The following is a 14,004-nucleotide window of genomic DNA, read 5'->3' as shown; positions in this document are numbered from 1 at the left end:
ATTCTTTCCCAGTTATGAGATTTCCCCTCAACCACCACCTCTTTACCCAAATTAAACATTTTCCTTTCTTGCCCTTTATAAACACATCTCCACAGAATGACACTTCAGGATTGCTAGAAACAGAACACAAACCTTGGCAGTGCACAGTCTGCGTGGGAGTGCAGAGTCAAACCGTCTACAGGAAATTCTTCACCTAACTAAATACATCTGACACACCCTCAATTAGGAACATAAAATAATAACGACAATGTCAAGCTTAATAGAAGGATGTGGATTTTCTTTCCACACCATATAGTGTGGTTTGTATTCTGGAAAACATTCCAGCCCCAACGGAAACATGGCTTTCTAAGTTAAGAAATGTAATGCTTCAACAAAAAAGCAAGCAAAAGAGTAAACAGGGGTTTAAACAAAGTCTACCAGAGCAAAACAGAACAGCCTCACTCACTTTTCTGTCTATTCAACTCTGTAAGAATTCTTAAGTTTGAAAATATCTGTAAAATAAATTCTGAAAAACTATTTTACTGCAAATGTTCTTTTCTTTAAACAGCTGTGGGATATAATTCATATGCAATGGGTTTTTGGTATATCAATGAACTGAAGACAACTACCACACAATTTATACTGGAATGTTCTCTCCTCACACCAGAAGGAAGCCCTCTACATCAGAAGCTCCTCTTATTCTTCCATAACACCTTCAGATAAAGCACTCATCTACTTTGTGTCTTATAGATTTGTGTATTTTGGGGCATTTCATAGAAACGTAAATGTAAACTGTGTGTGTGGTCTTCTGTTCAGCATAGTTATCTTGAGGGTTTACCATGGTATAGCATAGCTCAATGCCCTACTACTTTGTACTAACCACCAAAGCCCCTCTCTATTCATTAGCTGATGGGCAGGTGGAGAATTCTCTTTTTGTTTTCTCCTGCTTTGTTTCTTTGAGACAGGATCTTACTATGTATCCTACCTTTGCCAGAACTCTCTATTTAGCCTAGGGTGGCCTCAAATATACAATAATCCTCTTGCCTCTGCCTCCACAGTGCTGGGATTATAGGCCTATAGTACATTCTTACTTTATTCCTACCATGAATAATGTTGCCATGGACATTTCTGCACAGGTTTTTATGTAGATATGTTTTCTGCACATACGTTTTCATGTCCCTCAAGCGCACACCACCGATCAGTGGAATGCTGGGTAACATGGTAATATTGTACTTTGCATTTTGGGGATCTGTCAGATGTTTTCCACAACAGCTTCACCATTTTAGATTCTCACCAAGAACTATATTAAGGATGCAGTGTCTCCACATCCTCCCACACTTGGTATTACCCACCTTGATAGTTACCCTACAGGGTATGAAGAGTGCAGTGCTTTTGATTTGCATTTTCCTAATGGGTGTGAAGAGTGCAGTGCTTTTGATTTGCATTTTCCTAATGGCTAGTAAAGCTGAACACCCTTTCATGTTTTTATTTTCCAAAGACATGCAGTGTACTGGCTCGCTTTGTGTCAACTTGACACAAACTAGAGCCATCAGAGGAAGGAGCCTCAGTTGAGGAAATGCCTCCATGAGATCCAGCTGTAAGGCATTTTCTCAATTAGTCATCAATGGGGGAGGGCCCAGCCGATGGTGGGTGGTGCCATCCCTGGGCTGGTGGTGGTGGGTTCTAGGGGAGACCTTGCCTTGGGGGAGGTAAGAATGGGGGGTGGGTTGGGGGGAGAAGGCTAGGGGGTGGAAGAAGGGAGGACAGGGGAATCCGTGGCTGATATGTAAATTTAAATTAATTATAAAATTAAAATATTTATTAAATAAATAAGAAAGCAGGCTGAGCAAGCCAGGAGAAGCAAGCCAGTAAGCAGCATGCCTCCATGGCCTCTGCATAAGCTCCTGCCTCCAGGTTCCTGCCCTGTTTAGAGTTCCTGTCCTGGATTTCTTCAATAGTGAACAGCAATATAGAAGGGTAAGCCAAATAAATCCTTTCCTCCCCAACTTGCTTTGGGTCATGGTGTTTCACCACAGCCATAAAAACCCTAACTAAGACATGCAGTAATAACTCTTAGTCCATTTTTAAGTTAGACTATGTGTCTTTTTATTTTTAAGATGGAGTTCTTTGTATGTGCTAGGTCTAAGAACTTTACCAGATAGACAATTTCAAACATTTCCTTCCATATGTACATTGTCTTCTCACTTTGTTGACAGTGTCTTTCAGGATAAGTCTTTAATCTAGCTTCTCTTTTGCCACTTATATAAGTTTTTTGTTAGTTTGTTTGTTTATCAAGACAGGGTTTCTCTGTGTAGTTTTGGTGCCTGTCCTAGAACTCACTCTGTAGACCAGGCTGGCCTCGAACTCAAGAGATCCACCTGCCTCTGCCTCCCAAGGGCTGAAATTAAAGGCGTGTGCCACCACTACCTGGTGACATATAAGTATGTTTATATCTTCTTATGTCATCTCCCATTTATCCTTAAGGATAAGCATTTTGCTAAACCAACAATGTGGTAAGATCATTACATAGTGTTACTATTTCCTCACAACCGCTCTAGAAGGGAGGTACTTACTAATACAAACTCCTTCTTTGAAGAGTCATGGAAATAAAGTTCTGCAATGTCAGCCTCCGAGGCAACAAGCCACTGAAGAATAATCCTTAGTTGAGGGTCTACTGCTCCCAGCTCCATGTCAATGTTTGTAATTAGTAGAGTCCTTCCATTTTGCTGCAAATCTAACAGTAAATTTAAACAATATGAAGTGAAATTCATCAACTCAACTTTCAAAACTCTGGTTTCAATTTAAAGACTCCAGTGAATGCATTCCTTAACTTTTATATTATTAATATCATAATACCAAATAAAGTATTTCTTAAGGACAAAACAATGCTAAAACAAAGGAATAACTTTGATTATTTACTGATGGAACAAATGTAAAATACTGTTTGAAGTGAATTTAAATATAATACAGAAAGTCACTGCTCTCCAGTTTATTTTCTTGTTAAGGAGAATGATGCTTTGAATACAAAGGTGATATCCTAGCTGGCTGATGGAACCAATATCATGTTCAATACTCCTGATGACGGAGTACAAGAAGTACCTAAGGCATGCTAACAGTCGCAAGCCAGTATGTACTAATAATGGAAATGCTGATGGATTTCTTTGTTGTTGATAAACATCTTTCAGTCCACAAGCCAGTATGTACTAATAATGGAAATGCTGATGGACTTCTTTGTTGTTGATGGACATTTTTCTGTTAAAGTATATAAGGAACCCTAAACCACTACAAATCATTTTTAGAATTTGTGTTGGCCCTTTATTTTTAATGTAAAAATTCTGATCCATGGTATTCTCAGGAATTTATCTTTTCTCTCCCTTTGTGCCAGTTAGTCTCATTCAAAAGTAGGTCTAGTGTATGTTTTCTTTCATATGCAGAATCAACATTTAAAATTACGCATATATATACATATATACATACATACATACATACATACATGTATGTTTGTGTGGGTCATGAAAGTAGAAGGAAGACCCCTGAAAAGAAAGGAAAACATCCCAAGGGGGAGGGCAGCAAGGGTAATGGGAGTCATGTGACATGAGCAGAAGGGAGGTTCTGTGGTAGGGAGAGGGACCAACAAGAGAGAAGCACAGGGGATGAGGGACAATGAGAGACAGGGATGAGTAAGAGGAAAGTACAATGACACACATTCAGAAAACAACATGGAACCCACTCATCTCTTTGTATGCTAAACATAAAACTTAACTTAAAAGTAATTTAGGAAATGGTTTGTATGTCTGTTTGTCTTAAAGATCTGATATACTATGGAACAAAATAGTGTCTAAGGCCCCCAGTAAACCCTGCAGTGTTTCTAGGGTTGGAAATTAAGTCACTTAATGCTTCTCCACATTGCTTGGGTTTCCTCGGTTAGGGCCTGCTGTTTGCCTGGCCTGATGGGAAATTCAACAGAAGTTAGGGCTGAAGCCTCCTAACCAAAATGAATAAAAAGGAAGGAAGGGAGGGAGGTTTAAAAAGCAGGTTATCTCTAATTCCCTAATTTTGAGGCTTTCTGTAAATCTAAAGCAATCGATCTTCTAATGGAACAAATTTCAAGTCCACTGTTACTTCATATATGAGAGATGCTATCATATCAAGAGCTGAGGAAGACACAACCACATATAGTTAACTCCTGGTTTCCACATAACAGAAAAGATTCTCAGGCCCACTGATTAATTCTTTTAATGAATTACTTTACTCATATTAACTTGTACCACTTCTCTTAATCATTCCTCAGCAAAGTTAGTTGAGTAATAACTAAGTAATAACTAAGAATAATAGTAACTAAATAATAACATGACATGCATAACCATGTTCATGAAATAATTATGTTCATGAGAGTTATTAGGGAGAGGTATATGACTTTTAAAGACCAACACATTAATGAGCAAAAGTAAAGCAAACATTACGTAGACTATCTCTGACTCTAAAAATTATAACAAGGGCTGGAAAGACTTAGTAGTTAAGAGCACTGGCTGCTCTTGCAAAGGAGACATATTTGACACCCATCACCCACATGGTAGCTCTTAACTGTCTGTAACTCCAGTTCCAGGGAAATCTGATTCTCTCTTCTGGCCTTCTTGGGTACTACACAGACAGATGTAGGCAAAACATCCATTTGCATTAAATAAAGATAAATCTTTACATATATAAATAATCTGGGTTAGTGGGATGACTCGGCTGGTAAAGGCACTTACTTGCTGCCAAGCCTGATGACCTGAGTTTGACTTGTAGGTCCCACATGGTAGAAAGAGAGAACTGACTCCATGTGAGATGCATCAATAGAGGCAGTCATGTGTTCACAGCTATGCACACACATACATGTGCACTTATACAAAACAAATGTAATTTAAAAATTTTTAAATAGCAGTAATCTTAAACCTGACAATGTCAGCTGAAAACCAACACCGTGGATAAACTGGCTGCAAACTCAGGGGTTGTACTCTGTATCTCAAGAAATTCTCTTTAACATTTTGTCAGTGTCTTGAGTGTGCCTACATTTCTGGCACAAGGGTACAGGGCTGTACTCTCAACATAGAACACACTAAGCCATCCCTAGCCCTCAGTTTTCCTACTTCTAATGAAACACCAAAATTTCACTAGTTCAATTCAAATGTGCTATTTTATAGAAAGTATTATCATTTTCATACTTTAAGAAACGAAGATATGAGGAAGACATAGTTCAAAAACTATCTGAATACAATGAAAACAGGTTTGTCGTGAATGAAGTCTCTAGGGTCACTTGGATATTTTAGTATATGAATTAAGATCACAAACCATGTTCAAAGCTCTGCAGCCAATGATATCTAGTGTTGGCATAAGAACTCTGTTCACTAAAGGAAAGACTGTTTCCTTCAAATCTGTGTATGTGTGAGCACAGAATTAGAAGTAGAAGAGGGAGAGGGGTAGGGACATTTAAAGTGCCTTTCCATGTTTACTTTTCAGCTCATGTAAGTTTGACAAAAATACCAATTCTGTAATTTACCAATTTGAAGAAAAACATGGGAGTTATAGTTTGACTGAACTCCTGGTCCCAGCTAAGTAGCACTGTTTTGAGACAATGTGAAATCATTATTACTTGGAGCCTGACAGAAGCAGGTCACTAGGTAGGTCTTTGAGGATTACAGACCCTCTGCTCCTGCTGGGTTCTTGCCTGACCCTCCTCCAGACACCAGTTCCCACTGCCATGCTTGCCCGAAACTCCTTCCCTTTCTGCAAGCACTTTGTCACAGCCACAAGCAGAGTAACTAATACACAGAGTAATACATATGCTGCAATTACAATAAATTAATTCTGTAATGACAGTAAGAATTTTAGACTTAAATTTTGAAAAGAAAAATGTATCCTAAGCTTCTTCCTCAAACTTTCTGTCTCTGAGACAGGGTGATTTGTGGTGTTTCATACTGACAATCCAAATCTATCTATAAGGAACATAAATATAAACCATAAGGATTTACACAAACAAGGGCTTAGAGAAACAAACTGTGACTAACCTTCCACACCATCCTCCTGATCGTCATCTCTATCATCTGGTCCATCACTTTTCAAAGAAAACAACAGAAGTAGTTAAAAAAAAAAAAAAGCTTAATTAGTAATAGATTAAAACCATTTCTCAGAAAAGTAGTAAGGAATGAAATGTTACAATATGACATATGACATTTAGAAAGGAGGAAATGACAATCAAAAGGAAGCTTTGCTTCTCACATTATTTCATGTTAAAAACTGGATTGCACACAGTGCCTACAGAAGCCCTTCCTTATCATGACATTTAAAGCCAAGCAACTTCAAATGAAGGTGAAATATTCTAATTTGGTTTTAAGTAATATACTATTTGAAGATCATAGAATGCCATGAATAATGAAGTATTACTGCTTCTACTAATGCCATTTAACATGTTTTAAAACAATTTTTCTACTCTTATTATATATGAAATTAAACTATATAAGAAAACAAAACAAAACAAAACCACAGAAATCCTGTAGGAAGCAAGCTCTTTTTTTTTTAATGAAATCATTGGTAGAATGAAAAACAGCAAGCAGAGCAACCCATGCAAACAGTCACACATTTTGCAATTAGATGTCAGTCATATTTCAGCTAGTTGAAATTTTCATTAGATGTAAATGTATCGAGCAGAATCATGTCAAAATTCAGAAGAAAAGCAGGTTGATACATATTGGCTCTCTTAAGAACATGACATCATGCATTAGTGGTGAAAGACTCATCAGTTTTAAATGTCTAAACTGGACCAACCTGTCTGATGTTGGAAAGGATAAATTGTCCTCATACAAATCTCCTTCTAAACCAAGACTGCTCCAGCTACTGCTGTTACCATTACTGCTGGAGGGAGAAAAGAACAGAGCTGAACTAGAAAATGAAGAGTGAGACCACTTGCGTTTCCTTGGGACAGCTTCTGTCCTAAAGCTGCCACAGTGGAGTGGAGCATCCTTAGAGGGGACAAGAGACTGTCACTGCTATTTCATAAAGGATAATTGGCAGGGATGCAGACTAGGGGTTTTTTTTCCCCCCAAGATAGCGTTTCTCTGTGTAGCCTGTCCTGGAATTTACTCTGTAGACCAGGCCAGCCTTGAACTCAGAGATCCACCGGCCTCCACTTCTCAAGCGCTGGGATTGAAGGCGTGCGCCACCACTGCTGCTTAGAGATTCTTTTCATTGTCCTCAAAACATCATGGAATTATTCTAAATTTACATTTGTTTTGCAGATTAAGACAACAGAATTTTTAGAATCACAAATGACTGCATGATAAAATTAATATCTCATGGCAAATCTTAACATGTAATTTATAAAAAACAAGAACAAAAAAAAAAACAATACACTTTCCTACTCCTCAGTTTGGACAAAATTTAAAAAGGAAAAGAGACAAGTTGAGGTCCTCTGGGATTCTGAATAGTACAAAACAATGATAAGGTGTGGGGGAGACTGTCTCAAACATTCCTTGCCTGATTTTAAAGAGCTCATTACAATAATATGCCAATTGTCTTTATTTCTTACATTACACACAGTAAGCAGGTGGCAAACAGCACATATTTTCTTCAGAAGAAAGCTAGAATAAGCAGGGCTTATTTAAGCAATATGCTTGGCTAGTTGGCCAGTCACCAAAGCCACACACAGCTCGAACTTCTTATATTACCTAGCCAAAAGAAGGAGGAGACCACTGTATCTACAACTGCAGCAAAGCATTGTTTGTAGAGGGGGGAAAGCAACCATATTCAAAAACAAAATTATAGTCTATTTTTCCGATTAAAATTTTCAAGATGCAACTTAAAAATTCTAATCATTCCTAATTATTAAAATAATTAGTAAGCACATTAGTTTGCAGTGATAAGCAGCTTTACTTCCTACTCTCAGTTAGTCAATCATAAGTTACCATCTATACAAACCTAAATTTTGGTTAACATGAACTCACTTTTTCTGCATCAGTAAGTGTTGTCAAAGTAACCAAAGTCATGATTACCTAAAATTCTAAGTAGTTTCTAAGTATTCTCAAGTAATTTACTTACCCATTTTCCCTTTAACAATATTAAATTTTGACAAATAATAATGCACTTAAGAATAAAAGTAAAACTATGCCATCTTTTCAACATATATTCAAACGAATACAATTCCATTATAAAACCATAAAAACAACCAAAGTTTTACCATCGCCCTGTCATTAGGCAAACTAAAACACAGAAAATACAGTAGCACAAAACAGACAACTATAAACAAAAAAGAGAGAATTAATGATTTCAAACCTTATCTACTTTAAGAAAATAGTTTTCTAAACAAAGAAAAACACAAAATTAAAATTCTTACCCATATTCTATTAACAATGATTTTTCAATCTATTCAGTAATAAAAATCCATCATTTAAGTATTAGATAAATGTAAGAAGTAACATCTAAGTAACAGAAAGAATAGAATACAAAATCTCTCTAGCCTCATCTTGCTCCTATTTTTCAAAGTGGTTCAGATATGAAGTCAGTTATCTACAGAATACATACCTTTAGCTAATAGAGTTCCCTCTAAGACTGTGAGGTTTCATCTAAGTAGAATACTTCCAATGGAAAGGGTTACTGTTGAATGAGTATACCAGAGCCACACAAGCAAACCAGAAAGTATGAGCGAGCGGTCACCCTATCTTGAGCCAACATAAAAGTAAAGCAAAGCCTGTTTTTCTTCTCTTAGTGGACTTCCTATGCTATTCCTGATCCACTGTGCTGCCGCCACTTTTTTTCTTTTTGTCTTTTCATAGCCTATTTCTAGAGCAGGTGTACGCTCAAGGCAGTGATAGTTAAATACTGAGATCATTCATTGTGGCTTTGACTCCTATCATGACTACTATATATTCTGATACAAAAATTATCTCAAGAGCTGTCCAATTCTGGCCTCCCCTCTTATCTAAATATAAATTGTGTATGTGTGATGCGCTGGGAACTGAACCTAAACCTTGAAAATGTAGAAAAGTGCTCTACCACTGAGCTCTTAACTTCACAACTCTAAACTGGGTTTTGTTTGTTGAGATGGGGTCTTGCTAAATTGCCCAGGCTAGCCTTGAACTTACAATCTTCCCGCCTCAGCCTTCAGAGGGTTACAGACATAAAGTAACATATTTGCCTCTAATATAACCTTTTTTAAAAAGGTCACAAGCTATTCAAAAATCACAAGAAAATCACATACAGGGGCCAGCTTCTCTTTGTGACTGGTTAGTTAATTAAACATACTTTCAAAACCTTTGTTAAAATCTAATTTTTAAAATTGTTGCTCTTTACTGAACTTCCTATTTGGAGTGAAAGTTCACCTTAATATATGTACCTGAATGAACAGGAGCCACAGCAAAGATCGCTAAAAGATGTAACCTGTAAAGCTACCTCTTTCAAATGTGGTCTCCAAACACTGATATCACTGAGGTGCTTATCAAGGACAGATTTTCAGAACCCTGCCTGGCCTGATGAGTCGATCTCTGGAAGAGAGGCTCTGGAAACCTGTGTTCAACAAGCACACTATCAACCCAGGATGAGGCCTAGGAGCTGCTTCATGCCCAAATCTTAAAACTATGTAGCATCATTAGTTGATGCTGACATTGGACAAGTGAAGCACAGATCTTTTTCGGACCAAATTCTCTCAAGCCAGATGTGCTCCCTACCTGAGTTCACATAATTGATTTCTGAACCTAAACGCTTCTGCTCATATTAGGTATAAATTATTTCGGCTCCAGCCTGATTTGGTATTGGTTCTGATATGAGACTGTCATTTCAGTCTTGTTTCTGAGTCATCCATACTATACATAAACTAATGCTACAGGCAGAGTGAAGGCTAGAGCCCAGCAAATGCTTCCCCTCACATCACATCAGTGAAGCCTCTCTGAGTTACTCGGCTTTCTACAAATCCTCCTAAGGCCACTGGCTTCTCCCCAGTTTAACTAAAGACCGAGACTTCCCAGGCGCAATGTCATGCTCTGCTGAGGTCTCAGAAGTCTGTTTTTCTTAAAGAAGAGAGGAAATTTAAATGTTAATATAGTATTCCAGATAGGGAAAATCATGATTTGTGACCCTGCTCTACTGTACCCACTTTAAAAACTACTTTTTGCATCTAAATTGTAAGAAATATCCATGATTCCCATAGCATAAGAAACACAGTAACTAAAAAAAAAGAAAAAAAATGTGTATCCAAGTTCCAAACCAACCCTCTAAGTCTTAGGCTAAGGTGGTTGCTCTAACAGGCTGGAGGTTATCTCCTTTCCTTTGGCCACCTTAACCTCTCCTCCAACTTCAAGCCATCTTCCTGCCTCTCCAGCAAGCATACTCCAAGGGTTTGTCAACAGGAACCTCACACGGTCCTTTCCACTCATACCTCCTGAGAGAAATATGCTGAGAACCTCTCCCTCCTTAGGGTTCAACATGGATGTAACTTACTATTTCAATTATCAGTTAGTGTGAGTAAATACTTTATAGAAATTCATAAGCTAACCAAGAATGCCTTTAGGCAGAGGTGGGAATATAAGAAACAATTATATCATAATAAAATATTTCAAAGATGACTGTTACAAACAAAGTTAACTAAGAAAATTTACATATGAAGTAAATGTCTTCAGGTATATAAAACTCTTATTTGATCAGATTCAATTTTTGTATTTTCAATCTAAGATGCTACATAAATGCTCACTATTTTGTTTCTAGCAGAACAAGTCTAAGGACCCTTTCTTCCTGCCCCTAAAGATAATATTTTAGTTTGCATCAAGAAAACTATAGGGCTATCTTGATGCCTTTTACAGCTACCTAACTGTCCTTTTCCTCACTCACTAATGAAAGTATGCTCTTTAAAGTGATAAATTATACTCCTAAAACATCCATGAAAGCTTAAAATGTAAATAAATCCAGTATCCAAAATATTTTTTCAAGTCAGCATTCAGCACATCCAAAGAACATTAGTTCTGTTCCCTATTGTACTTAATATGTGACAAAACCATTCAGGAGCCAGGCACAGCAATATAGTCCTTAAGCCTATAATCCAGCTCCTGAGAGGCTGAGGGAGAAACTTAACTTCAAGACCAGCCTAAGCACACTAGGAGAGCCAGCCTCTCAAAAAGAATTAAAATAAAATCAAACAAAAAAGGTAAACTGGAAGTAATAAAATGTTAGAAGTATGAACAGATTGTCAAATGGAGAATTTTCAAATATTAATAATGTCAACCCACTGTTCACTTTGCTGAAGTCTGAAGATCTTTATCCATAATTAACTATAAAGTCAGAGTTACCTTTCACTGAGATGATGAAAACTGCTGCTTTCATCTGGATGGTCATCCTCAAAACTTAAGTTGGACCAGCTACCAGTACTGTCCTCACCAACACTGAGATTCAGCTGCTGGCTGCCAAATGACTCAGTTGACTGAAAATCTTCTATTTCTTTTAAACTAAGAATAGAACATATGGTAATAATTTTAAAAACAATTGAAGCAACGCAGATTCTGATGAGGAAGTAAAATGATAAAGATGACTCTAAGAAATTATATTCCAAGTCATACCAACATCCTCTGAACACTTCACTGCATCTGAAAATAATGAGACTAAGTCTGCTACCTGAGAGACATCCTTATGTATCGTTTAATCTACATTTTGGGTTCACATTTTCAACAGGACACATCTCAGAAGCACACCTTACTACAAGGTCTAAGTGCATCATCTGCCCTGTAAAAACAGCACTTTCATTTGCATTTGAAGGAGCTTCCTTCTGGCTTTAGAACAAGAAAAGCAGCTTGAAATTCTAGTTGTCTCAACCAAGCCTATATTCAAACAAGACAAATCTCTTCAGGAAATGAATCATAGCATCTTTCTTAGCAGGAAGTGATGGTACAGGCCCTTTAATCCCAGCACTTGGAAGGTAAAGACAACAGATCTCTGTGAGCTCAAGGCCAGCCTGGTCTACATAGCTCTAGGCCAGCCAAGGCTACATTGTAAGACTCTATCTTTAAACAAGTCTTTCACTTTTTTAAATGAAGGGCCATTCATATTTTTATGACATAATCAAAAAAAGGCTCATTTAGAGCAACTCTACTAATTGCCCCATCTGAGTATGTATATATTCTACACAGTTCTAAACAGTAACGCTTTCAGTAGGAAGAGAAAAACTACCAGTTTTCTGATCAGACCCTTCCTGTGGCTTCAAAGCAATCAAGATGTATGATGCCCTCATAATGTCCACTTGCTCACCTACAATCCCAAGTCACTCAATAGCAACACAAGCTCTCTGCTGCATCCCACACATGCACTCACCTCTTTGCCTAGATCCCAGCACCCCTAGATTCCCAATCATTTATTCTATCTTCACTTTTGGTTCTTGGCTTGTTACTCCATTAGTTTTCAAAAATTCAAGCCAGCCCCAACAGTTCTTGCTCATCTCTGCTAACACCACTCCCTTTCTTAAGTAAGGAACTTACAACATGTATTTTTTAAATTATTTCTTTTAAATTATAATACAATTACATCACTCTCCCTTCCCCTTTCCTCCCTCCAACCCCTCCCATATACCCTTCCTTGTTCTCTTTCAAATTCATGACCTTCTTTTTTCATTTATTGTTGTTACATACATATATGGAGATAGATAGACATACATATTCCTATTACAGAAATTCAGCCTGCTTGGTCTATAAATAGTCCTTGTATGTTTCAGGGCTAACCATTTGGGACTGGATAACCAGCTGGTGAGCTCTTACCTGGGGAAGACTCTATGTCCCACTCTCAGCATTCCCGTAGCTCTTTGGGTAGGGTTGAGGCCTCGTGGGCTTTTGCCTGTCCACATTAGCATGTCCATTGTTGTCCTCATTCAGCTCATTTATCTCCTGTTTGTCTTATTCTACTAGAATATAAGCTCTCGGAGAACACAATTTCCTTTATATCCCTAAAACCTAAAATAAGCCCTGAACTGTCCCTGCCCTCCTCACTTTTTAGGCAATTTTCACTTTGTATTTAGGATATAACAATTCAGTTAATTTCAGTATTCCAAACATAGCCATCCTATATCACAACTTTATTTTATTTAACATGTTTTCCTCTTACCTACCACTTTTTTTTTTTTTTTAAGAAAATGATCCACAGGAGGAAGTTAAAAGGAGGGTGTGTAATGACTGCTAGGTAACTGGGCTCATAGTAATTGAAAATGAAGTCTAGATATATTATTGTTCTAAAACTCCTCTATAGTATGCTTTCCTATTTGATATTCATATGGCAACCTGGTGAGCATTATGGGTTTGTGGCATTCAACTATATATTCTACTATTATGATTGCTTCCATTAATTAAATATTTATGAGAAAAGGGACATTAGTGAAACCATTCAGTTAATATCTTAGCAAATAATCTATTTGAATCAATCATTCTTCAACCTTAAATCATTTTAATTTTACAAAATGTGAAGCAGAACTCCAAACAACCGCATGGACTTTGAACAGTCCTTAGAGAAGCCTGGCACAAATGACAAAAGAGACATAGGAACCGAAGTCGAAAGAAGAGTCTGTGCAAACATGAGCCCTGATAAAAACAAGCTGACAGGAAGAACTCAAGGTATAGTATTAGCCAGGTCTAAAGAAGAAAATGAATATTCTGAAGAAGGAATAGCAAAGTTCTTTGCTAGGTCCTGGCGGGAGGGCTGAGGAACTTCCACCTAGCTTCCTCTTACAAAGCTGCTATGATAGGGAAAAGAATAACAACAGTCCAAGGCCATGTGTAAAAAGCTGCTTCAAGCACAGAACAGACTTTAATCTCAAGAGTAGTGAATATACTAAACTCATGAATAAAATTCACCCATTTATTTAATTTGACCTGTTTCTTAGTTCTGTGTCCTCTAACTCTCTCATCATTCAGCCCTGTAAATGGATGATCATGTCCCTCAAAAGACACTGGGAAACAAATACTTCATGTGAAAACCATGCACAGGATACGAAGCCATACACAAATGAACAGAGGAAAAGTTAACTTT

At 37.4% G+C, this 14,004-nt stretch overlaps 1 protein-coding gene across 3 annotated transcripts in view; it reads right to left on the bottom strand.

Moving 5' to 3' along the window:
* The window catches only part of Akap11 (A-kinase anchoring protein 11), a 45,371-nt gene that overhangs the window by 1,139 nt on the left and 30,228 nt on the right, over nt 1-14,004 (bottom strand). Inside the window, exons 8-11 of one of the 3 annotated variants that reach the window (XM_059273294.1) lie at nt 11,289-11,444; nt 6,784-6,870; nt 6,027-6,073; nt 2,553-2,713 (exon numbers count right to left, since the gene is read on the bottom strand). In XM_059273294.1, the coding sequence (XP_059129277.1) occupies nt 2,553-2,713; nt 6,027-6,073; nt 6,784-6,870; nt 11,289-11,444 (451 nt within the window). The remainder of the gene's footprint in view (nt 1-2,552; nt 2,714-6,026; nt 6,074-6,783; nt 6,871-11,288; nt 11,445-14,004) is intronic. The other 2 variants (XM_059273295.1, XM_059273296.1) reach the window with 2 other exon arrangements.

Source organism: Peromyscus eremicus, chromosome 9 (genome assembly GCF_949786415.1).
Source record: "Peromyscus eremicus chromosome 9, PerEre_H2_v1, whole genome shotgun sequence".
Classification (NCBI taxonomy): Eukaryota; Metazoa; Chordata; class Mammalia; order Rodentia; family Cricetidae; genus Peromyscus; species Peromyscus eremicus.
The sequence above is the reverse complement of the archived record's forward strand: the minus strand, read 5'-3'. Positions and strand labels throughout refer to the sequence as shown.